Genomic DNA, 26,375 nt, shown 5'->3' with positions numbered 1-26,375 from the left:
AGAGAGCAGCTCGCGCGCCCCTCGTGAACAGCCGTTGTTATTTATAGTCTGGGGGGTGGGGGGGAGGGGGGTGTGGGTGCGGGTGAGGGGTCTCAGATTTGGCTGAAGTAGCTTTCCCGTGTGAATTCCGTTCGGGTCTAAGCTGATCCAAACTGGTTTATGGTGCTCCAGCGCTGGTCAGGGGCTGGTTTAGATGGTCACCCAGCTTAGCAGCATCCAAAACAACAGATCACTGCTGGAACAAACCTTGTATCTCCAAAAAGTAAACTTGGGATAAAGACAAACGTGCTTCACTTTTAGTGGAAGTAAATGGAGAAATTTTCTCTTTCCAAATAATTTGGACCATTTCTGTTGGTCATCAAGGAATTTTGGCACAACATAAAGGGTAACTGCCTTTTTCAAAGGCAGTCTGGCAGTGGTGGCACGGATGCTCCGGTATCTTCTGCCAGAGGCCGCAGTGAGAAGTCCGAGTGAGGGATGGATGGGGTCGTCCACAATGCTGGTGGCGTTCCGGATACAACGTATGGTGTAGCTGTCCATGATGGAGGGGAGATGATCTTCTCAGCTGTCCTCACTATACGCTGTAGGGTCTTGCGGTCTGAGGCGGTGTAGCTCCCAAGCCAGGCGATGATGCAGCTGCTCAGGATGCTCTCCACAGTCCCCCTGTAGAACATGGTGAGGATGGGAGGGGGGAGATGAGCCTTCTTCAGTCTCCACAGGAAGTAGAGGCGCTGCTGGGCTATCTTGGCTATGGAGTTGGTGTTGAGGGACCAGGTGAGGTTCACTGTGATGTGGACACCGAGGAACTTGGTGCTCCTAACGATTTCCACAGCAGAGCCAGTGATGTTCAGTGGGGGGTGTTCAACAACCATCTCCTTAGTTTTGTCCACATTCAGAGACAGCCTGTTGGCTCCGCACCAGTCCGTTAGCTGCTGCACCTCCTCTCTGTCCGCTGACTCGTTGTTCTTGCTGATCAGACCCACCACAGTCGTGTCATCAGTGAACTTGATGATGTGGTTTGAGCTGAACTTTGCAGTACAGTCAGGAGTCAGTAGAGTGAACAGCAGTGGACTGAGCACACAGCCCTGAGGGACACCGGTGCTCAGTGTGGTGGTGCTGGAGATGATATTACCTATCCTGAGGTCTCTCAGTCAGGAAATCCAGCACTAGGACCGCCCAATTTAAACCATTAACAAAGAGTATAAACATTTAGAACTGTGTGCAAGTGATTGGTCTAAAGTGAGGAAATTTTGTTTTTGTTACACCTTGGATGAACATCTAACCGTATCCATTAGAATAACTTTGATTAAACGTAATTTTCATACCTTTGCCCACAATTGAATTAGGATTTTCTATTGTTTGGTTGAAAATTAACCATAACACTGATTTTCATATGAAATTTATAAGCGCTAAAATCTCAGATGAATCTGAACATTGTCTTCAAATTTGCACCCAGCCAAATTCAGAGGTCAAATGCACCAAAGTAAGTGTAAAATTTCAGATGTGGACCTAACTGAGTGCTGAAATGATTCGAAATGACTGGCATTTGTGTTTGAACAAAAGAACATTCAATAAGCATTCATTAATTACGTGTTTATTAAAGAAACCTGAGGTAACCTTTGGTAGAAAATAAAGCCATTAAAACATTAACATTTTAAAATTACATATACACAAATTCCTGCTGAACAATCCAGTGTACCACGCAACTTTGTTTATACAAATGGACAATATATTAAAGACAACACATATTTATGTAATATATACATGACACTGAAATTAAAGCATTCCATCTCTCAGAAAAAAGTGCTTGTGTTCCTGCATTTGACCCTGCAATCAGGTTACTGAAGCCACCAGTTACCACAACTAGTAGTAGTACTTACAGACCTGTGGTGGTCCCAGTGCTATGGAAACCCTGTTTAGTAATTTTGCTGCTACAACACCTGATTCAGCTCATTAAGGGCTCATTCGTCCGGAGTATCATTTTGGCTCAACGCACCACAAAAGCCTAAACTTAAGTTCTCCACTTTGGGAGAAATTCAAACCAAAGCCCATTATTTCCTTCGTATTATCCAAATAACTGCATGGATGTGGCCCAAAATTGGTGGACAGAGACCTGGACGTATTACTATCAAGGCAGAATCTTCATTTCAGTGTTAAATCCACCTTTTTTCCGGTTTCACCCAAAGCAAACCTGGCTCTGGACGTCAGTGCTGGTGGCTGTAAACCAGACGGTATGAACCATTAGTTTCTGACTGGACGTGTTTGAGCGGATCACCAGCCGCGATTTTCAGGTAAACAAAGCACCTGGACAGACAGTGTCACTGAGCTGGAATCTGGGAAGGATAGAGCGGTTCAGATACAGTAATATCAGTCAATCCGTTCTATCCAGTGAAAAATGAATCACAGACCTGTGAGCGGCTGCGTTCTTCCTTCATATGTGGTGCACATAGTGAGTCAGACTTCATTTAGTTTCTACAGCAAACTTGTGCCAGATACAGACCAGGGATGGGCACCATTATTCAAATTTATCCAAATGTACTTTAGTACTGGTTTACACAGTTTGGTACACAGAGACAAATAAGGCTCTTGTAAGATTTAAATACGTTTCGACTGGGTGTGCAATGTGGAAATGCAGAGAATGGCCTCTTTTCCACTGTAGACCTGAACGGTTTAAGCTGACTGCGCGGAATAACTTTAAGGACGCGGATATTCACGACTGGTTCTATGTTCACATTGATTTTGTGACGGTTATCATGGATTATTTCAAAACCAGTCAAATATGAAGTTCAATTTGCTTAAATAAAAGTAAATTAATGCAGCTCACGATTTTCAGACCATCCTGTAAATGCCAAACCACCAATCTCACGACCATTGCTAAGTGTGAAAGAGAAGCTGCTTTGCCTGAGCTTATCTAGCCTGCTTAATCCTCTGCTCAGCACAGAAAAGGCTCAATTCTGTCTAACTGAAGCACCACTGACACAACTAACATGCCAATGACACAGATCTGAGGGAGAAGGGTGGAGAAACCGATGATGAGTGACCGAAAGCCCAACTCGAACCTGTTCTGTGGAGTTTGGAGCCGTAGCGTGTCAGCTAAGCTAACAATACCTTAGTTAGCAGGCTAAGCGTGCCGGACACACCACAGTACAGGCTCGGTTCTCTCTGCTGCTACAAGCTTAGACAACAAAAGTCTGAGAGAGGCAAGTCGAGTGACTGGCGTTGGGATGAGAGCCGAAATCGAATGTTCACTATGGTGTTAGCCTATTAGCTGAATCGCTACTGTGAGCAGTTTTTCTGATCCATCTGGATGGAATGGACGGCCACGGGAACCTTTTAGCCCTACAGTGGAAAGGAAGCCACATTCTTATGATGATAAACCGTGTTTTGTAGTAAAAGACGCTAAATCTGCACTAAAAGACGCTAAAATCGAGAGTTTTATATGTTAAAGAGATACAAATATCCTCTTAAGCTACACACAGGAAACAAATGATAAACCTTCTTTCTTTCTGTATTTTTATTTAATACAACATGCAATACTTTTTGGTTGGGATATTTAAATACTGTTCTTTTTTAACATGTGGCTATTTGAATTGAGAGTGTGGTTAAAATGCCCATCCCTAATCCAGACCACACTGTAGAACACAGGTCTGCTAATGTTATCCAGGCTACGCTCTTTGAGGTAAAGTTACATATGCAGAGGGAGCGTCTCCTCCTCCAGAATCTCCACCTGCGTCAGCACAGATTGTGCCTGTGGCCACAGTCTTTTCCCAGAATTCTTCAGCCCCTTTGTCAGATGCCTGGAGGCCCTCCTGAGCCAGAGCAGCTTCTTTATCCGCATGCTAAAGCTCTCCGGCTGCTCTGGGCAGAGCTCCGCCAGCAGCTGACGACTCTCTGAGGGCAGACTGTAGAGCTCTAGGCCCTGGAACAGCATCGGCATGGCTCTTCCTCCATTTATGAGTTTCTGAGAGTCAAAGTGCACCAGAACGAAGCGCTCAGCGGTGCCGCCCTTCAGGTGGGCAGAGAAAATGCAGCTGAGGGCAGAACCGAAGACGTCTGAAAAGCACGGCGTGGGTTTGCACCATGCTGTCTGGTCCTTCTTCGCCCCTTCTGGTCCTCCTTTCTTTTCCCCTATCCAGCTGTCCCAGCAGGCCTGAGCTGTGTCCAGGGCGGAGCCGGATAGCACCAGCAGGGCTTTACCTCTGCGTCTCTGCAGCAGGCCGAGTTTCGAGTGAAGCCACGGTCCCGGACCCAGAGAGCTCAGCTCGGCCTGACTCCACAGGTCCAGCGACACCCCGAAACCCAGCTCAGATAACTCCGTCCCCAACTGGCACACCAGACCAGCCTCGAGCACATCAGCACCAGACGCATGCAGGAGCAACACCTCACCACGAGCTTCTACGGGGGGGGGGGGGGGGGGGGGGGGGACCAGAGAGACAGAAAGAGAGGGAGGGAGAGAAAGATAGGGAGAGAGAGAGAGCGAGAGAAAAAGAGAGAGAGAGAGCGAGAGCGAGTGAGAGAGAGAGAGAGAGCGAGAGAAAAAGAGAGAGAGCGAGAGAAAAAGAGAGAGAGAGCGAGAGAGAGAGAGCGAGAGAGAGCGAGAGAGAGAGAGAGAGAGAGAGAGAGAGAGAGAGAGAGAGCGAGAGCGAGAGCGAGAGAGAGCGAGAGAGAGAGAGAGCGAGAGAGAGAGAGAGCGAGAGAGAGAGCGAGAGCGAGAGAGAGATGAGAGAGCGAGAGAGAGAGCGAGAGAGAGAGAGAGAGAGAGAGAGCGAGAGAAAAAGAGAGAGAGAGCGAGAGAGCGAGAGAGAGAGAGAGAGAGAGAGAGAGAGAGAGAGAGAGAGAGAGAGAGAGAGAGAGAGAGAGAGAGAGAGAGAGTGAGAGTGAGTGAGAGAGAGAGAGAGAGAGAGAGAGAGAGAGAGAGAGAGAGAGAGAGAGAGAGAGAGAGAGAAGGGAAGAAAGGGATGAATTTGTTAAGTGAGATTATCTGAATGCACTGTTGGTCGTTATTTACAGACAGAAACGTGTATATTTTCCTGAGTGGTGAAGTTCTAGTGAACATGACTGTGTGAGTGTCGTACCTGCAGAGCAGTGAGATCTTTCCCAGTCTGAGATGCAGCCTGTCACACAGAGACACACAGAGACACACAGAGACACACAGAGACACACAGAGACACACAGAGACACACAGAGACACATCAGATGGACCGATTCACTGCACAATGTGACCTTATATTAGACTTAGTGAGGACAGAGACCGTCATACAGTCAGACAGAGAGAAATGGAGAGAGAGAGAGAGAGAGAGAGAGAGAGAGAGAGAGAGAGAGAGAGAGAGAGAGAGAGAGAGAGAGAGAGAGAGAGAGACACAGAGAGAGAGAGAGAGAGAGAGAGAGAGAGAGAGAGAGAGAGAGAGAGACAGAGAGAGAGAGAGATTTGTACTACACTAATAGAAGTAAACAGAGGGAGCACATCAATGGATTCATTGAGAAACACCCCCCCACTCCCCCACCCCCACCCCCCACCGCTGAAGAACCCAGATTGCTTAATAATAAACAATGAACTCCACTCACTCGTCCCAGCTCCGTATCTGACCGCTCGGTCTGTTCTACACAGGGCTGGGATCTATGGCTTTACTGCGCGTTATAGAACAGATCTGCTCTGTTCTGCTGTGGTGAAGTAATTCATATACAGACAGTCGTGATATGATTCACAGAGTTCACACTACACTTCAGTATGAAAATCTGCCTGAAGTTAAAACATTAAGATTTCCATTTTTAGTCTATATACACTCACCAACCACTTTATGAGGTACAGTTGCTTGTTCAGTTGCTTGTTAACACAAATAGCTAATCAGCCAATCACAGGGCCACAACTCAGTGCATTTAGGCCTGTAGAGGTGGTCAAGACGACTTGCTGAAGTGCAGACCGAGCATCAGAACGGGGAAGAAAGGGGATTTAAGGGGCTTTGAATGTGGCGTGGTTGTTGGTGCCAGACGGGCTGGTCTGAGTATTTCAGAAACTGCTGATCTGCTGGGATTTTCACACACAACCATCTCTAGGGTTTACAGAGAACGGTCCGAAAAAGAGGAAATATCCAGTGAGCGGTCAGTTGTGTGGACGAAAATGCCTTGTTGATGTGAGAGGTCAGAGGAGAATGGGCAGACTGGTTCCAGATGTGCAGTGGCCTTTTTATACCAACACTAATTCAGTTTTCCACGATACGGTCCGTGTAAGAGCCGAGTGGTGCAACGGTCTGAAACCTGAGCCTGAGTAAAGCACAGCTGACCCGACCGTTCATTCTTTACAGCGACACTGCTGTATGATCTATGAATATGATTCTCTAATTAGAGGTTTTAAAATGATCCAGTGAACCCTGTGAATCACCTTCACCATGACGGAGGCTTTAATCCTTTCTCCTTAACGATATTTCTGCGAACAGTGAGTGGACGAGTGATGGTTTGGTGAGAAACAGGGAGACTGACCTCTGAGTCGGCTCCTTAGGAAACACACCGCGACCCCAACCAGGCTGAGAAACAGCAGCATCGCGAGCACAGGGACACTCCAGCGCTGCCTGTGGGCTACAGGACACATCACAGGGGAAGATAAAGCAACTGAAGCAAGGTTGAGTAACACCGCAGACAGAAACAGCATTACTACAGCCCTGTGCAAAAGTTAGGGCACCCCAATGAAATGCCATATGGACTTCCTGAGTGTAAATAAGTGAACAGATCCTCTACAGAGACACACTTCTGCCCCCTTTAATACACAATCACTGTTTATTTACTGAGCTCAACATATTTAAACTCACAGCATGTGGCCGGTGCATAAGGTCTGGCACATTGTCCAATTTATGCTTTCGTTTTTTTTTTTGTCATCCAGAGCAAAAATAAAAGAAACTGCACTATAATTAGCTGAAAATGTCATATTTAAGTGAGCTTCCTGTAATTTTGGATCATTTCTGTTGGTTCGTTCATCACGAAGTATTCACACAATGTAAAGGACGGCTAACATTAAAAAAAACAAAAAAAAACTTGGGCCCAGTCCCATTTCTTATTTCTACCCCTACCCCTTGAGCTCAGTTCCAAAGGACGACGCTCCAGGGCAGTGGTTGAGATCTTCCTCTGAAATGAGCCCCTCTAATAAAAGAGCATCTCTTCATTAACAGCTACTAGCGCCGCTCTGTAGGCGACCCTGGCCGTCTGCAGGGACAGCAGAGGAGGGGAAAGTCCAGCTCCTCACTGCTGGGCTTTAGTTACATTTAGGGATCATACGGCTTCAAAGAGGGGGGCAATTATTTATTATCACCCCCCCTAATTCTTCAGTGATGTGAAGCTGAAGTCTCCAGATTTGAGATTCTCCAGATTCTTGTTTGAATTTTTCTGTTCCACCTTAAATGGAGCAGCAGCTACATTCTGGCGCTTCAGTTGTCAGAACGGCTGGACTATTTAAGGTGGAACGGGAAATTTAGCCAGGTAGCTAACAAGACATTAGCACTATTAGTGTTTTTTTTATGCTTGTTATGAAGAAAAACGACCAAAATCCACTGAAACGGCATTAAAACTAAGATCAAACAGTGTTTATCGTCATTTTAAGGGTAAAATATTCACATTTGTGAATTTTGGTTTCTTTGTGCTCCAGTTTTTCTTTATTTCTCACAACTTTGGAGTCTCTGAAAAGCCTCCGTTTGGAGGGACATGTAGCTCTAACACTTCACCCCACCCCTCTATCTCAACAAGAATCGGGACCCCCTACCCCTAAATGTGAACATGCAAAACGTTGCTAAGGGCTCAGCGGTAGGGGTGAGGTGTGAAACGGGACTGGGCCTGACATGGTTTTGATGCAACGTCACTAGCTGGCATTAAATTATAATATTCCTATAAATACGTAACTCGGCTTACAAACAACCCCTCGAGTCGACAGGAGAAGACAATGGAACAAATCTAGGGCGAATAAAAGTGAAACACTCACTGTCGTGTTGACACAGGGGGCCAAATATTTTTCCATCCACCTCAAACTGCAGGAACACAAACACAGCATGTATACAGAATCCACCGTGTTTGCACAGAGAACTGCACACCCAACAAACGCACAATTACGGGAGAGTGTAAATGCCATACCATCACACAGTGCAGGAAGCGGTCCTTAGAGCCGATGTCCACAAACGACCCGGATGTCTGTAAATGGTGAGAGAGAGACGCTCAGCTGAGTCAATAACATGTCAGCACATGACAGCTTACAGTAACCACAGTGTTTAAGGGCCACACCGTATTTCTGTGGTAACAGTCATCCAGTCAGTGTCTAAACCTGCACTCCTCCTCCCTGAAGCCAAGGCTTAAATCACACAAACCTAGGCCTAATGTCTCGGGGTCAATGACACGACCATTGTCAAGGCTTAATTAAAGTTCATTCATTAACTTGAACGGCCCACATCCTGCATTACTCCTGTGTGCTATCCAGTGTTTTACACCACAAATGTCCATAATTAATTTTCACATGATCACTTTCCAAACGCTCTTTACTGGAAAATGATCTCATTAGAATTAAACAGCTTGTTTTTGTTACTGTGCCTTTAAGACTGATTTATGTAAATACTCTCTGTTCCGATTGGCTGTCCTGTATTGTGCCTCATTCAAGCAATCCAGCCTAGAATACTCTCAATCTTCAGTGTAAGTGGGCGGAGCCAAACTGTTATTGTATGAATGGGCAGACAGGCGTTCTATATTACAGATAATTAAAGGGCTCTAATCCCGCATTTCAGTTTGTTTTCTGCTTATTTGTGTGTTTTCTGCGTAAAACTTTTGTGCGAAGAAGTTTGTGTAAAAAAATTTTAACCTCTCTTTATCAAATAGAATTAAAGAGGCCTGTGAGTTTAAGACTGATATGTAAATGAGCTCTGCACGGGTTGTTTTTCGTGATATCACAAAAAACATAAATTAAAAACAAGCTGCTTTTGCAGTTTGGTTTCCATATAGGAGTTGTGCACTGGGGAAGGGATGACTTCTTTATGATTTACGATTCATTAAATTATTAAAAAGGCAATTGAACATATAATATTCTAAATAAAATCATTTGGAATGAATCCAATGGAAAGTCAATGTTGCAAAAAAAAATAAAAGTCCGCCAGGGACTTTTATTCTGACAGCAGTGGACTTCTATTTACACATGCCTTTAAGAAAGAGCGGGTGGGGTGTTTCGAGTCATTTTTACGCTGATACGGTTTACCACGTCATGTGGCGCGACCCCAAGAATATCAGGAAAATGTCAATAACAAAATAACGTTTATTTATTAGGGGGAAAAAAAATGAGGCTCTCAGGGATTAATGGGGATCCAAGTTCAAAGACTAGTTCATGCACGTTTTCAGGAGCCGTAACTAACTTAAAAACATACGGGCTAATGTGTTTGTCCGTGTCTGTTCGCACGTCCTGACTTTTTCCACCAAAAAAACAAAAAACGGAAATGAAGAGAACAGAACGTTGATATAGTGATTACATAACTGATTATATAATCAATGTGAGCTCCTGTAACCCTAAGCACATCCGTGTATGTGCATGTGTGTAAGCATACCTGGCCAATAAAGCTTGATTCTGATTACGTGAGGCTGTAATTTACTCTGACTCAGTCCCGATTTCAGCTTTGTATGTGTGCAGTATTTACTGTACTCACCCACAGTGTGGCGTTGTTCTCCCACCACTGAGAGCTCTCGTTACGCTTGACTCTGAACCCTAGCACCTCACCGCAGCCCTGCCCTGACCCGGCGTCCATTCGGCACGGCCACACTTCGGCCTCCAGCCTGCAGGGGGCGGCCAGGTTCCAGCTCAAGGCCGGACGCCCTTCATTGGTCTTAGAGTGAACTACTGAGAGGGACGTGTTCCTCAGCACGTTCCCTCTGAACTCTGCGTGGGGAAGAAATGCAGAGTAATAAACTGCAGCGCCGCTCAGAAGGTGAACGTCCTTTTTAAAACGAATGTGCATTTTTCATTGTAATAACATCCAACTGCTGGGCACTTATTACTGTAATAACACTGTTATGCATACTATTACATATCGCTGCTGTCGGAACAAAACCTCGTATCTCCAAAATGGGAACTTTACAGGAGGAGGAAAAAACCTACTTCACTTTCAATGTAAGTCAATGGAACCAGACGTCTTTCCAAGTAACTTTGGGCCGTTTCTTTTGATCCATTCATCATGAAGTTTACACACGATGTAAAGGGGAACCGGCTTTTTCAAGTTATGCCAAAAACTGAATAATGAGAAAAATGGAGATACGAGGTTTTGTTTTCCGAAAGCAGCGATATGGAATTCCCAAGAGACGAGCATTACCTTCCTTTTCGCTGAAAGGACAAAGTTTAGAACGACATGTTGATCCTTCCATCCAAACCTGACGAACAGAGACAGACGGACGGACAGATGGACAGAGACAGAGACAAATATCGAATAAAAGACAATCCCAATAATAAACAACAATCAATAAATAAATGCAGCACATCAGACGGCGCTGAGGCGGTTAGAAATCAGGTACCTCAAAGCACATGCAGGGGGTGACGGCGTGCAGCGGAACGGATGACGAGGATTGCTGGAGAGAACAAAGAGTCGAGAGACAGTTTAAAACGTTAAGAAAACACAAACACACACTCTTTATATTTGCTTCGCTCTGATTACGGACTGTGATAAAACCCCCCTAAGTCAGTGCTCCAGGGCTGGGAAAGCTCAGCTAAACCGTGAAGCTCCTTAGTCTGTGAAGAGAAGCACGACCAAACAAACAGATCTCCTACCAGACACAGTCCCTGCTCTCCTCGCTTCACGCACATCTGCAGCAGCTGGAGCTGACCCGTATCCTCGTCAGCCACCGTCAGATTAACCACACCTCTCTGCTCGTCAGTCACTGCAACGACTCTGGGAGCTGAACGACACGTCACACCACAACAAGCGGTCGGCAACATTTTCTTTGACTCAATACGTCCAAACAAAATACAAACAAATGTGCAGGCAATATACAGTAATATACAGTAATGTACAGTAATATACAATAATGTACAGTAATATACAGTAATATACAGTATGAAGGCTATCATTATGATACCAACGAAACCTCTGTCCAATAATCCGTCTGAATGAGAACCTGTCTCACCTTCCTCTATGGCAGACAGCGCACACGGCACTTTAACTCACTACAGCGTATATATTCTATAAATACACTTACACTTTTATTAGCTGTTCAGTTATTTTACCTGTACATAGTGCAAACAGGTGCATCTCAATAAATTAGAATATGATTGAAAAGTTGATTTATTTCAGTAATTCAGTTCAAAAAGTGAGACTCGTATATTATATGGATTCATTACACACAGACTGATCTATTTCAAGAGCTTATTTCTTTAATGTTGATGATTTATGGCCTACAGCCAATGAAAACCTGAAAGTCAGTATCTCAGACAATTTGAATATTATATAAGACCAGGTTAAAAATGTTCGGGTCACGGGGGCAATGAGGCCCAGACCTCCCTTTCCCCAGCCACTTCCACTAGCTCTCCGGGGGGGAATTCCGAGGCGCTCCCAGGCCAGCTGGGCGACATAGGTCTTCCCCGGGGTCTCCACCCGGGTGGACTTGCCTGTGACACCTCCCGAGGGAGGCGTCCAGGAGGCATCCTAACCAGATGCCCGAACCACCTCAGCTGGCTCCTCTCGACGTGGAGAAGCAGCGGCTCTACTCCGAGTCCCTCCCGGATGACCGAACTTCTCACCCTATCTCTAAGGATGACTAATGATGGATGGATGGATGGATGGACAGTTTTAGAATGATTATTAATATGTAAATGTTGGCCTGCTGAAGAGCATGTACAGTATATGCACTCAGTACTCGGGCAGGGCACCTTCTGCATGAATTACTGCATCAATGCAGCGCGGCATGGAGGCGATCAGCCTGAGGTGTTATGGAAGCCCAGGTTCCTTTGATAGCGGCCTTCAGCTCGTCTGCATTGTTGGGTCTGGTGTCTCTCATCTTCCTCTTGACAATATCCTATAGATTCTCTAAGGGGTTTAGGTCAGGTGTGTTTGCTGTGATACTGTGGTTATTAAACCAGGTTTTGGTACTTTGGGCAGAGTGGGCAGGTGCGAAGTCCTGCTGGAAAATGAAATCTGCATCTCCATAAAGCTTGTCAGCAGAGGGAAGCTCTAAAATGAGCTGGTAGACGGCTGCACTAACTTTGGACTTGATATAACACAGTGGACCAACACCAGCAGGTGACACGGCTACCCAAACCATCACTGATTGTAGAACCTTCACACTAGACCTCAAGCAGCAAGGATTGAGTGCCTCTTCGCTCTTCCTCCAGACTCTGGGACCTTGATTTCCAAATGAAATGCAAAATTTACTTTCATCTGAAAACAGGACTTTGGACCACTGAGCAACAGTCAGGTCCTCTTTCTCTTTGGCCCAGGTAACACGCTTCTGACGTCGTCTGTGTGTGGTGGCTCTTGAAGCACAGCAGCAGTCCACTCAAATTCTTGAATCATCTATAGGGTATTGTCAAGGGGAAGATGAGAGACACCAGACCCAACAATGCAGACGGGATGAAGGCCGCTATCAAAGGAACCTGGGCTTCCATAATACCTCAGGCTGATCGCCTCCATGCCGCACTGAGGTGCCCCGACCGAGTACTGAGTGCATATACTGTACCTGCTCTTCAGCAGGCCAACATTTACAGATTAATAATCATTTTTAAACTGGTCTTATGTAATATTCAAATTGTCTGAGATACTGACTTTCAGGTCTTCATTGGCTGTAGGCCATAAATCATCAACATTAAAGAAATAAGCTCTTGAAATAGATCAGTCTGTGTGTAATGAATCTATATAATATACGAGTCTCACTTTTGAACTGAATTACTGAAATAAATCAACTTTTCAATCATATTCTAATTTATTGAGATGCACCCGTATATGTAACTCAGTGCTTCACACATTTTTAATTTCACATTATTTGTGTACTGTCTAAAATGTGTGTGTGTGTGTGTGTAAACCTTCTTTACTTTTAATGCAAGTCAAAGGAACCAGATTTTTTTCTGAGTTATTTTGGGCTGTTTCTGTTGGTCCGTTCCTCATGAAATTTGCACACAATGTAATGGACAACAGGTTTTTTCAAATTACATAAATTACATCAAAAACTAAAATATATATCTCTGCTGTCGGAACAAAACCTTGTTTCTCCAAAATGGTAACTTTACAGGAGAAGGAAAAAACCTACTTTACTTTTAATGCAAGTCAATGGAACCAGACGTCTTTCCAAGTCATTTTGGGCCGTTTTTTTAGTCCATTCATCTTGAAACTTATGTGCAATGTAAAGGGCAACAAGCATTTTCAAATTCTGCTAAAACCTGAAAAACGCCAAAAATGGAGATACAAGGTTTTGTTCCGCCAGCAGCGATATGCTGGTTAGAAAAACTCCTGACTTCTCACTGCACTTCATCCTGCACATTTATATGCGTTGATTGTATTGTTAATGTTTTATTAGAAACGCCTTTTGGCCGCCAGACACAGCTGAACAGATCCTTTCTCTCAGGAACTTGTTGCACAGTGTTATCGGTTCTCAAACAAAGAAGTTAAGACTGGGCGTATCAGCACTGCAGGATCCACCTGCTCGTCTCTGCTAGTAAAGAAAAACTAATTAACTCACTATCTCTGCAGTTTTCACTGTTGCTCAATTCCTCTTTGTTCTGGTCTGATACTCTAGAACAGTGATAAGCAGTTGTAACGTATTGTAGATTCAACACTGATATCTATTTCAAGACACAATCAATCTTCCTCCTCAGCTCACAGACGCGAAGACTCATCTACATAAGAGGAAACATTGACCTGCTTCCTGCAGTCACTGTTGTTGTGGCTGAACAAAGAGCCAAGCTGGAATAAAACGCACAGTCTAGAGTTGCAGAGATGGAGGAAGCAAATACTCACTTCTGCATTTTTCACATTCTTCTACCTCTGCAGACGGACACACTGTCAACAGAGAGCAGAGCACATGTTACACTGCAGGTCTGCCGTACAGACACAACTGAGTGATTAGTCAAGGGACTGAGTAAAATCATGCATGTATAAAACAAAGATAAATCACTAAATCAGACTAAAATGTAAAGAGGAGCTGCTAAATCAACCCAAAACACAAAGAGGACCCACTAAATCAGCCTAAAACATAACATGAACCCACCAAATCAACCTACAAAGCCACGATACATCATTAAATCAATATAAAGTGCAAACAGAAACAGCTAAATTGGTCTAAAGCTGCTAATTCAGCCCAAAACACAGAGACAAAGTGCTTAATCAGCCTAAAATGTAAAGACATACTGATAATAAACCTGAAATGTAAAGAGAAATTACTAATTCAACCTAAGAAACACAGAAAAGATGCTAAATTGGCCTAAAACATAGAAAGAAATTGCTAAATCAGCATAAAATGCAATGAGAACTCACTGAATCAGCCTAAGACCCACAGACACGCTGCTATTGTAGCTTAAGATGCGAAGGGAAATTGCCAATTCAGCCTAAAATGCAAAAAGTAATCGCTAAAATAACCTAAAACATTAAGAACAGCTGCTAATTCAGTGTTAAATACAGAGAGAATCCACTAAATTGGCTTAAAACACAGATAAATCGCTAAATCAACCGCCGATTCGGCCTAAAACCCAAAGAGACGCCGCCGATTCGGCCTAAAACCCAAAGAGACGCCGCCGATTCGGCCTAAAACCCAAAGAGACGCCGCCGATTCGGCCTAAAACCCAAAGAGACGCCGCCGATTCGGCCTAAAACCCAAAGAGACGCCGCCGATTCGGCCTAAAACCCAAAGAGAAGCCGCCGATTCGGCCTAAAACCCAAAGAGACGCCGCCGATTCGGCCTAAAACCCAAAGAGACGCCGCCAATTCGGCCTAAAACCCAAAGAGACGCCGCTGATTCGGCCTAAAACCCAAAGAGACGCCGCTGATTCGGCCTAAAACCCACAGATCAACGCCTCAGCTGATAACACAAACTGCTAAAATCCTAAAATAAAGACAAATCACTGAACAACCTAAAACACAGGGATCAGTCAGTGTGTGCGGTTCAGGTGTAAATCTGCACCCACTGCATCCCCTCAGGGCTCTACAGCTTCCTCCAAAAACACCTCCACAATGTTCTCAATGAAAGCAGAGGCTGTCAGAAAGAAACCGACGCCTCCAGTTACAGAGCGCGAAGGCAGCTGAAAGACTTTGCTCAAGGCACTTCACAAAACAGTAGTTTTATCAGCGAGGATCCAACCCATGACTTTCCGTTTCGGAGCGCCTGATAATCCGGATCCGTGTCACTCAGGCATGTCTGGAACGGCTGAAATGCAGCCCTACCTTTTCTCTGCAGGGGGAACGTGGCTGAGCGGTTGAAGGAGCGGACCCTCACGTTCACAGAGCTGCCCAGGTACACACCCTTGTCCTCCACCACCGTCAGCTAGAGGACAACACACACACACACACACACACAGCTCAGACACAGCCCGGCGGAGCTCCAGAGAGCAGCTACACACTCACAGTGCACTCACTTCAACGTATAATAACCACTAACTTACAACCCCAATTCCAGTGAGGTTGGGACGTTGTGTAAAACATAAATAAAAACAGAATATGATGATTTGCAAATCCTTTTCAGTCTATATTCAATTGAATTCACTACAAAGACACAATATTTAATGTTCAAACAGATAAACTTTATTGTTTTTTGCAAATATTCACTCATTTTGAATTTGATGCCTGCAACATGTTCCAAAGAAGTTGGGAAAGGGGCAGCAAAAGACTGGGAAAGTTGAGGAATGCTCAAAAAACACCTGTTTGGAACATTCCACAGGTGAACAGGTTAATTGGAAACAGGTGAGAGTCATGATTGGGTATAAAGGGAGCGTCACTGAAAGGCTCAGTCGTTCACAAGCAAGGACGGGCGAGGTTCACCACTTTGTGAACAACTGCGTGAGCAAATAGTCCAACAGTTTAAGAACAACGTTTCTCAACGTGCAATTGCCAGGAATTTAGGGATTTCATCCTCTACAGTCCATAATATCATCAGAAGATTCAGAGAATCTGGAGAAATCTCTGCAGGTAAGCAGCAAAGCAGAAAACCAACACTGAATGCCCGTGACCTTCGACCCCTCAGGCGTCACTGCATTAAAAACCCACATCATTCTGTAACGGATGTTCCCACATGGGCTCAGGAACACTTCGGAAAACCACTGTCAGTGAACTCAGTTCGTCGCTCCATCTACAAGTACAAGTTAAAACTCTGCCATGCAAAGCGAAGCCACATATCAACACCACCCAGAAACGCCGCCGGCTTCTCTGGGCCGAGCTCATCTGAGATGGACTGACGCAGAGTGGAAAAGTGTCCTGTGGTCTGACGCGTCCACATTTCATACTGTTTTTGGAAATCATGGACGTCGTGTCCTCCGGGCCAAAGAGGAAAAGGACTGTCCGGATTGTTTTTCTTATTTCTATGACAATTTTCCAACCTTTGTTTATCACTTAGAAATAAACTGTTTTTGTTACTGTGCCTTTAAGACTGATGTATGCAAATTAGCTGTTTGATTGGCAGCGCTATATTCTGCCTCATTCTAAAAGCAATCTGAGTGAAACACTCCTTATAGCTTCAGCAAGAGTGGGTGGGGCTAAACCACAGCAGGCTGAAAATACGCATAAATGTAAATGCAGTGATTTTCATGACAACAAAGCGACCCTACGATCCGTTCGCTCTCCAGTCCTTACGGTCCGTGTACACAAACCAAGCTCCCAAAACAGCCTGATTTGATTTTGAATTCACTGATTTTGTGATGTCACAAAAACCCACCCATGTACATTTATCCACAGATTAAGCCTACAGCACATTTATACACACACATATATATATATATATATAGTAAAAAATAGGGTTATGAGTTTATCACAATATACATTAGAATAAAGTCACATTCATAATTTAAATAAACAGAAAAACAATGAAAAGTAACAAGAATTTCTTGGGTCCATATTTTTCCTGGACACCTTCACAGCCGCCACAGAGACTCGTTAATATCATCAATTACATCATGAGCTCAATTTACTGAGCTCTGATTGGTCAAACCAGGAGCTGCTTTTTAACTACATATAATACTGGGCTTCCTCGAGGAGCGGCTTGGAGATGGGTAGACACACACACCAACATCCAGAAAATCACTAGTTATATATATATATATATATATATATATATATATATATATATATATATATATATATGTATGTGTGTGTGTGTGTGTGTGTGTGTGTGTGTGTGTGTGTGTGTGTATGTGTGTGTGTGTGTGTGTATATAAGTTTTGTTTATTCAAATATTAACACTTTTCTCAGTAAATAAACACAAACTATACAAATAGATTTTGAAAATTTCACACAGTGCTGTATGAGTGAAAAGCAGAGCCCTTTAACCCCTTTAACGACGGGGGACGCTCACACTTGCATGATGGATCAAATCCACCCGAGAGTCGTCTGAACACGAGCGTCAGGTTGAGGAATTCAGACTAAACCTTTCTGACCGTGACACTGACCTAGAATTAGAATTCGGAATATTTCTTCTTCCTTTTTCCTCATCCTGCCTTTTCTGTTTTATTTCACTTTTTAGGTTTAAAGTCTTGCTTTTAAAATTTTCAGGTTACAATTTTTGTTTACATTTTTCACAAACGTAAAATGTCAAGGTGTAAATTCGTGTGGTTTTTTTTTTTTTAATTTTCACAAATCTAACATTTTCAGGTTTCAGTCCTCGCTTTAATTTTTCACAATTCTAAAACGTTCAACTTTAATTTCTGGCTTTCTACCTTTTGAAGTTTCCAGGCGTAAATTCTTGTTTTTGATTTTTCACAAATCTTCACATTTTCTGGTTTAAATTCCTGCTTTAATTTTTTCACAATTCCAAAATCTTCAGGTTTAAATGAAAAATTTCCCAACTTTCCATGTTGCCTGAGATTTTTGGACCCCACTGTGTTTTTGTGACATCACAAACCAACCTGTTTTTGGAGCTTAGCTTCCACATATGTACGGTCTCTTATTTGAATACAGTGAGAACCTTTTGGTTTTCTATGATTTGGGTTCTTTAGGGCTACAGTCAAAGCTCTGGTTCTGTGACTGCTCTGGAAAGGAGGGTCAGGTTCAGACTCTGGCTCACCTCATGTTCCCGGCTCTTGCGTGCAGCAGGCGTCACTCTGAAGGAAATCACCTTGTAGCGAGGAAGACTGGGGCCAGAATAGTAGCACACGGTTACAGCAGCTGCTGCACAAACACAGAAGAACAAAGCGTGAAAAACGAAAGTGCTAAACGGGTCAAAGCGTCCCAAACGGACCTTCAGCGCAGAGCGGCGCCTTAAAACTGATTACATTCAGTATCACCACACATTTATCAGGACGCGAGATAAAACTAGCGCAGCCTTCGATATTAACAAGGCAAGCTCAGAAACCACGGATAATAAAGTTAATAAGGTTAATGAGTGCTTAAAGAGAACGTCCACCAACCAGTTCACAGTGGTGGTGATAGGAACCAGACGTCCACCTCTCAGACATGGTTATGAATTCATGGCCTGGTGACTTACGACAGCTCGGAGAAGATTTTAGGCTACATATTCTTTTTAAATGCATTCATGGTGGAGGGATACATATAAAGCATTGTGAGGCAAAACAGTCGGCAAAGAAAACTTCCACTATTTTTCCATCATCAACATTCCATATAAACACCCTTCTGTAGGTTCACTGGTGGCTTTGGACAGTAAATAAATGACTGTATACAGTAGTTGAAGGCACATGTTTGAACACCGTGGTCCAGTTACATGTTGTGCTGATTTTCTAAGGGAAAACTGATTTTCCAAATTTTAGTGCAGAATTCTTTATTTTAATTTACTTAACCTATTGGATATATATGGGGCAGTCGTGGGCTGGAGGTTAGGGATCCAGCCTTGTGACCGGAAGGTCGCCGGTTCAATCCCCAGAGCCGACAGCACATGACTGAGGTGTCCTTGAGCAAGACACCTAACCCTAGACACCTAACACCTAGTCTATGCTGTGACCCTGCGTGACATGCAGACCGTAACCGATATGTGCTCACCATCGTCCTTGTCCTCATCTGCATCTTCTCCCAATTGTCCTCCACTGATTTCCTCATTTTCCAGAATCCTGAGCCGGACTGAGATCAGAAGACATGCCTTGCATTTCTGGTTATTTCTGCAGCACAGAGCAGCTTTCACACCCAAACCGGTCACTTCCACAGGGCCGGAGTCAAGCGGCTCCACCCGAAATGACTCATCCGCTGTGCATTCGTCCAAACCCTGAAAAGATATCCAGGTCTATTTTAGTCTCCCAAAGGTTACAGTATAAATGTGCCCTAAATGGTACAACACGGTCCGACTGCGTACCCCAAGTGAGCTGTCAGGGTAGAGTCACGTTGCCAGGTAAAGCTTCATATTTGTACCTTTTAATCATTTACTATGGCTGAATCTCTAATACGCCCTACACAGAGCACCACGCAGGTCTCTAAATACCAGTGCTGGACAGTACCTGAGTATCTGAGTATCTGAGTATCTGAGTAAATGTAATTAGTTTCTGTACTTTAGTATTTTTGGTGTATCTGTACTGAAGTTTCTCCATTTCTGGGTGTCTTTCTCCTTTCACTCCACTACATTTCAGAGTCTAATATCCGACTTTTTCCTCCTACATTTTGAGAAATCTGTCATTCCTTTTGGTTTCTGTGTGTATAAAAACGTAACATGTCAAAACGAAAGAAGCGCAAAGCCAGAGCACCAATCAGGGCCCAGCGAGAGACTGACCAAAGAGACTGACGCGGCTTTTTTCTGAATTTCTACAAACACCATTTAATTTTATAGTAAATGAGTTTGGGCTGGTTTATGTTTATGAACAGACGCCTACAGATCAACATAGTAAAGGAGCTCATCTGTGATCCTGAGTTTAAAGCCAGTTTTTATTCAACTTAAACTTGGAACTAAGTTGTAAATAAATCTGAAACTGAAACTTTGCTTGTGTGTAAAAAGTGATTTCAGAGCCACTCGGTTCTCCCTGATGGAAACTGTTTACCTTCAGTGTTTTGTGCTTCTGATCATTTTAATAGACGTCAGCGTCACTAATTAATGACGTTCTATTAAAAGACTGGTTTACCAAGAGAGACGCTGGAGGACTTTCACCTGAAATGAGTTCATGAAGCCAGTCTGGTTATAAAAATGATAACAGGACCAGATCAGAGCCAGAATTACTCTTTTAGTACTTTTACTTTATACTTAAGTACATTTGAAGGGAAATACTTTAGTACTTTTACTCAAGTGGAGGTCTAAAGGGAGGAACTTCTACTTTTACTGGAGGAATATTTTACCTTGGGGGTCTCGACTTTAACTCAGGTACATGGTTTGTGTACTTCGTCCAGCTCTGCTAAAAACTGGCTCCTGCACCCAAACAGAGCCTCACAGGTTGACCACAGAGCGAACTGGGATTCAGCCTTGTGTGCGCAATTCCCTACTGGACGTGCAAAAGTTTGCACGCCTCTGGGTGTGTTTTCTAAGTGCAGATCAGTTCATATATTCTCCAAAGAGAAACACGTCTGCACATTTTAACACACAATTACTGTTATAGTAGTGACTGTTATAGAAATGAAGGTTCTGTTCAGGTACATTCCTCGTTCATCAAGGTACAAACACTGTAAATGTTCCCTCAAAGGTTCTACAGTGGGTTTAAGGTCTGACTGTGGAGCTTAAATCAGTTCCTCCAGGTGAAAAGTTGGTATTTGATCCTTTTCATAACCAAATGTTTTAAAACAGAGCAGTAGAGTAAAAGCCGAGGCGAGGCGAGGCGGGGTGTGTGGAGTCAGTACAGCTTAGAACAGATCATTTCAGTGGATTATGGTTCAGTGATGTTCCCTGACTGAAGGTACTGAGATGGAGCCTTGAGGGAACCACCCCAGTGACAACAAAGAGGCTCAGAGCGGTTTGGTGTGAAATGGTTCAGATGTGCTTACAGTGGTGGTGATGGGAACCAGATGTCGTCAGGCTACAACACAGATATAGACATTTTATTTACTATCCAGAACCACCAGAGAACCCACACGAGTTTATCTAGAACAGATCGTTTCACACCAAACCGCTCTGAAGGACTTCGTTTACATCTGAACCTTAAAGTCTTTAAAGGGCTTACATTATTTTACTTATTTCTCTGGTTCGCTGCGCTTCACCTTTCTTTATTCTTTATGTGTCTTTTAGACTGATATATGTAAATGAGCTCTGTTGTGATTGGCTGCCCTGTATACAGCTTCATTCAGAAAGCAGTACAGGCTGAAACAAAAGTCTTTCAAAGTCATTGTAACTTCAATGTAAGGTGGGGGGGGTGTAAATTGCTTAATAGGTGCATTTTTGCAAGTGCATAGATTTTTGTGACATCACAAAAACAGTGAATTCAAAACTGGTTAGCTTAGTTTCCATATATAGATTGAAGGGTGCATTTTAAAACTCTAACAGCGTTCATAAACTACATTTTATTCCAAAAGTGATGCGAAATGCAGTTTTCCGTGATATGGGCCCTTTAAAGCGCTCAGGCAATAAGAGCCTTATGAGCAGGACACGGGGCACCGCGTCTCCAACACGGGACACGAACGTCACTTTCAGTTCCCACTGGGAACCACCACTAACCATCAGCCGATACTGGATCAAACAGGAGCTTCCCAAAGACCCCCACCACCTGAAACCTGAGACCACCCTGTAATAAACCAACAAACCACCACAGCACCGTGAGGACGCGGCTGCGCTGAGCTCTTACCTGAGAGCAGGTGAGCGTCTGTCTGAGCTGATGTTTCTCCAGCAATTCTGAAGACGCCAGAGCTCCAGCCAGTAGAACCAGCACGAACCCCCCCAACCCCATAACTCAGCACTCCGACAGCGGAGCTCGAGGAGGAAAGCGGCGACAGGGATAATCCGGGCTGCCTGTCTGTCTGTCTGTCTGTCTGTCTGTCTGTCTAGCCCGTTTCCAAAGAAATCGCTAAATCAGTATCGGGAGAGAGCAGCATAGCGATGACGTCATTCGGCAGAAAACGGCGTGGACGAAGGAAAAACGAAGAAGCGCCACCAAACACCCAGTAACACGCAGAGCGGCGCGCGCTCGGCTCTACCTGAGGGGAACAGGTTAGACAGGTGAGCTCCAATCTCAGGCTGTGACGCAGAGTTCCTGAAAATGGGCGGTGCCCGATCGTAACTCACGTGACCTGCGTCCTCTCTCTCTCTCTCTCTCTCTCTCTCTTTCTCTCTCTCTCTCTCCCCTCCCCTCTCTCTCTCTCTCTCTCTCTCTCTCTCTCTCTCCTCTGTCTCTCTCTCTCTCTCTCTCTCTCTCTCTCTCCTCTGTCTCTCTCTCTCTCTCTCTCTCTCTCTCTCTCTCCTCTGTCTCTCTCTCTCTCTCTCTCTCCTCTGTCTCTCTCTCTCTCTCTCTCTCTCTCTCTCCTCTGTCTCTCTCTCTCTCTCTCTCTCTCTCTCTCTCTCTCTCTCTCTCTCTCTCCCCTCCCCTCTCTCTCTCTCCCCTCCCCTCTCTCTCTCTCTCTCTCTCTCTCTCTCCCCTCCCCTCTCTCTCTCTCTCTCTCTCTCTCTCTCTCTCTCCTCTGTCTCTCTCTCTCTCTCCTCTGTCTCTCTCTCTCTCTCTCTCCTCCCCTCTGTCTCTCTCTCTCTCTCTCTCTCTCTCTCTCTCTCTCTCTCTCTACGTACCTGACTGTATCTAAATGCTGCTGTGCTGCATAACCAACATTAACGTCTCCCTCACAGACAAAACTTTCATGTAGGAATTTGTAGGAAAACAGGATTTTTCTCATGATGAGACCGTAAAAAGCCCATTAATTCACAGAGTACATGCAGTGCACTGTATGTTGAAGGGTTTATGGAACCGAACAGTGTGCAGTCTGTTTTAATCTCACCGTTTTTCTGATGTCAGAAAGAACAAAGCATTTACAGACACCTGCCTGTCAGCCTGGAGCGACCCAGGTCTGCCCGTTTACACAGAGCATACGCTTTACAGCTAAAGCCGCGCTGTTTATTTAGCTTCAAATGTACTTTTGGGGATTATTTTAGCGAGTTAATTCATCTCGCTCGTCTGGAAGCTGGTTCATCCCACTTCAGTAGCCAAATTACCAAAGCAGAGTCAGTAATTTAACTAATGAAGCAGGATATCAGCTAACTGGCTTTCTAACTAACTATAAAAAAGAATGTGAAATATATTAAATACACACAAAATCCAGAGACAATATACATTTTAAAGTGACTCGGTTCTTTGAAGTGGCTTAGTGTTAAGGTGTTATTGTCCATATCAGAGATGATATGATACGATAATAATGCTAACCAAGTCACTAAATCACTTAAAAAGTCTGAGAGCTAATGTAACTAGGCTTCATAGTTCATAGTGCAGCTCTGTTGCTGCCCTGCTGCGGCTCCACAGCTGAATGAGATAATAAAATAATCCTCCTCTACAGTAAAATGAAGCTCTGCTGATCCTTCAACACAGTTTAACAGTAAATGGTCTTAAACGCTGGAGTTAATGTAGAACTGCTGATTCACCCTTTAACCCTGAAGATCAGCGCAGACGGCTGGTCACCATAGCAACACAGACAACAGTCTGGCCCAGCTAGTAGCTACGAAACGGTAAAGAGAGAGATTTAAGACGAACATCGATAATTTGGAGACGAATGGACTGATTAGTGTTTATAGCCACTCCAGCTGGTTTCCTGATACGTTTCATCTGAAATGAGAAACTGACAAACATTAAAAAGTCACGAGGCTGAAGTCGCTTCTCATTCGCATTTTCCCGTTCCACCTTAAATGGTGCCGCAATTACATTCTCGTGCCTCAGGCAACATTTAAGGTGGAACGGTAAACTCGAACAAGCAGCCGGTGAATGAGAAGTGACTTCCGCTTCATGAAAAGCCGAATACTGATAGATACTTTAGAAGAAACTGTTCTACTTTTGAGGAAAAGTTTCCTGCTGGAGATGCGAGAAAAGCAGCTACAGCTGAGCTGAAGCTCAAAGCAGAGCGAAGCGAGTCTGTGTTTGTGTTTATAGTTTTAGCCTATATTAGTCCGTCAGCACATACTGAGGCAGATTTACAGCCAAGATGGTAAAAGGACATAAAATGTTGTGGCTCCCAGGGTGGTCTTATTTTTGTTGTCTTATCATCTGGCTTTAGGAGCTTTCAAGAAGGAACGCTTTACTATTTTTTTTTACAGCCTCCAAAAAAAAACCCACAGCAACAACAAACAGAACTAAATGATTAACTCTATGCACGTAACTCAATTTCCACGAAATGTCTGATAGAGCCTTATGATTCTAAGCTGCTGTATAGCAGTGGAATAAACAGACAGTTTGTGCAGAGCGTCATGATTCAGGCATGTCGGTTGAGCAACGCTGATCTGGTTCATTGGAAATTTGAGTTTACAACTCCTACTTACTGTGCAGTGATGACAACAGAGAAGGTGTGTTGCAATAGATTCCTTCAGATCTGAGTAGGTGTCTTTAACCTGGGACGTCTCTTGCTCTTTGGTACACTCTTGAAAATGATGGTTCTTCAAGGGCTCTTTAGTAAAGAAAATGGTTCTATATAGAACCATGAAATGTAGTTCTGTTATACCTGAAGTTTGTGGGGGGGCATGGCTGAAACCCCTCCTTCTTCCAATCTAACGCCATCGCTTTCCGTTCCTGTCAGTCCAAGCAGTCTTCCCACATGCTACCACCACCATGCTGAAGGCCTGGTTTTTCCTCGATTCGTGAAATGGTTCTATATAGAAGCTTTTTGGAAAGAGTTCTATATGGCACCAAAAAGGGTTCTGCTATTGTTATGATACAAGCTTGTTCCTATAGAAGTTCCCCTTTATGGTGCTACATAGAACCCTTTCAAGAGAGCTCTATATAGAACCATAAACAGCACTTTCTTCATCAATCTGAAGAGCTGCTTTACGATGTAAAGAACACTTTAATCGTGGAAATGATTTTTTTCAGTGCCCATGGTTCTCTATAGAACCATTTTCTTCACCATGTTTTTAATACTGCATGCTTGTGATGATAGAAGAACCCTCGGTGGTTCTATGTAGAGCTTTTTTGAAAAGGGTTCTATATAGCACCAGAAAGAGTTCTTCTATTATGACAAGCATGCAGCATTAAAAACATGGTACTGTTTTATGATGCAAATAACCTTTTAAGCATGCAGAGGGTTCTTTGAGTGCCCATGGTTCCATATAGAACCATGTTTTTATGGGTGCAGTACAAACGTTTAGATAAGCCTCTAACGTAATCTCATTGCAGACAACATGAAAAGCAGAAAGAGATGGATGTACGCAGAGACATCGGAAGTGGAACAGAAATGGGAACTAACGGCCTGTTTTTGACTGACTGTTTGACTCTAAAACAGGAACTTTACAGGAGAAGGAAAAAACATGCTTTACTTTTAATGGATGTCAATGGAACCAGAATTTTTTCCAAGTCATTTTGGGCAGTTTATTTTGGCCCATTCATCGTGAAAGTTTGACACAATATTAAGGACAATATGTAGTTTCAAATTATGCAAAAAACTGGAAAACGACAAAAATGGAGATGCAAGGGTTTTGTTCCGACAGCAGCGATATCCTATTCAGCGTAAAGCATTTTGGGTAGCGCTGTTGCCTCGCAGCACTAAGCGTCTGGGTTTGGTTCCCCGGCCGGGCGACCAAGGCACATTCTGTTTGCATGTTCGTCCTGTGCTTGTGTGGGTTTCCCCCCACAGTCCAAAAACGTGCGGTCAGGCCAGTTGGACACGCCAAACCAAGCCTGGCTCTGAGTTTGTTTGTGTGTGAACGTAGAGACACTGTGCAGGTAAGAGGTCTTATATTAGAGCTCAGTGTAGTAGAGGTGCATGCGATGGTGAGTCAGATCAGGGGAGATGAGGTCATGGGGTGGCAGCTTGATTTGTTCTGTTAGTTTTCAGTCGCCGCCCCAGGCAGCTCAGGTTCATTTGTGAAGCCCTAATCTTTAATAAAAGGCTCTGCTTTTCTCTGTCGTTCTTGGTGTTTAATTGCTTCCGGTTTTGTATTCGTTTTCTGAATTAGAAGCCGTTTTTCGCTCATTCACGGCAAGGAGCTTTTCATCCTGGACAGAAGTTTTATGTCTCAGCCTGAAACGCACGACAGAAGCCTGCTGAACTGATAAAGAGAGGATGGAAAATGTTCGCGCTCGAAGCACTTTTCACGGCTCTTTGGTAAATAAACCCACACAAACAACATAATTGGACCTCAGGGGGAGAAATAATGTGAACAAAAGGAGCATCCAGGACGCAAGTTTATTGTGTCTGTGTTTCTCT

The 26,375-nt window shown here is 44.0% G+C and overlaps 1 protein-coding gene across 2 annotated transcripts; it reads right to left on the bottom strand.

Annotated features, from left to right (window-relative positions):
* Nucleotides 1-1,578: 1,578 nt before the first annotated feature.
* Nucleotides 1,579-22,232, bottom strand: il17rc (interleukin 17 receptor C). Of its 2 annotated transcripts, none has more exons than XM_017724510.2 (14): nt 21,833-22,232; nt 19,125-19,344; nt 18,196-18,299; nt 15,369-15,468; nt 13,950-13,991; nt 10,772-10,899; nt 10,519-10,572; nt 10,320-10,377; nt 9,660-9,889; nt 8,113-8,169; nt 7,964-8,009; nt 6,478-6,573; nt 5,076-5,114; nt 1,579-4,395 (listed from the first exon to the last, which is right to left on the bottom strand). In XM_017724510.2, the coding sequence occupies exons 1-14, from the start codon at nt 21,932-21,934 to the stop codon at nt 3,686-3,688; spliced, it is 1,986 nt and encodes a 661-aa protein (XP_017579999.1). In that variant the 5' UTR covers nt 21,935-22,232; the 3' UTR covers nt 1,579-3,685. The 2 variants fall into 2 exon arrangements, with proteins under 2 accessions (XP_017579999.1, XP_017580000.1); XM_017724511.2 differs by having other exon boundaries at nt 18,196-18,296.
* Between the last annotated feature and the right edge of the window lie 4,143 nt (nt 22,233-26,375).

Source organism: Pygocentrus nattereri, chromosome 21 (genome assembly GCF_015220715.1).
Source record: "Pygocentrus nattereri isolate fPygNat1 chromosome 21, fPygNat1.pri, whole genome shotgun sequence".
NCBI lineage: Eukaryota > Metazoa > Chordata > Actinopteri > Characiformes > Serrasalmidae > Pygocentrus > Pygocentrus nattereri.
This window is presented reverse-complemented; position numbering and strand designations above follow the sequence as displayed.

Coding starts and splice junctions, on each gene's coding strand:
- il17rc (XM_017724510.2), bottom strand. CDS start 21,934: ATGGGGTTGGGGGGGTTCGTGCTGGTTCTACTGGCTGGAGCTCTGGCG. Junction 19,345..21,832: donor AGACGCTCACCTGCTCTCAG/GTAAGAGCTCAG, acceptor ATATCTTTTCAG/GGTTTGGACGAATGCACAGC. Junction 10,573..10,771: donor GAGAGCAGGGACTGTGTCTG/GTAGGAGATCTG, acceptor TGTTCTCTCCAG/CAATCCTCGTCATCCGTTCC.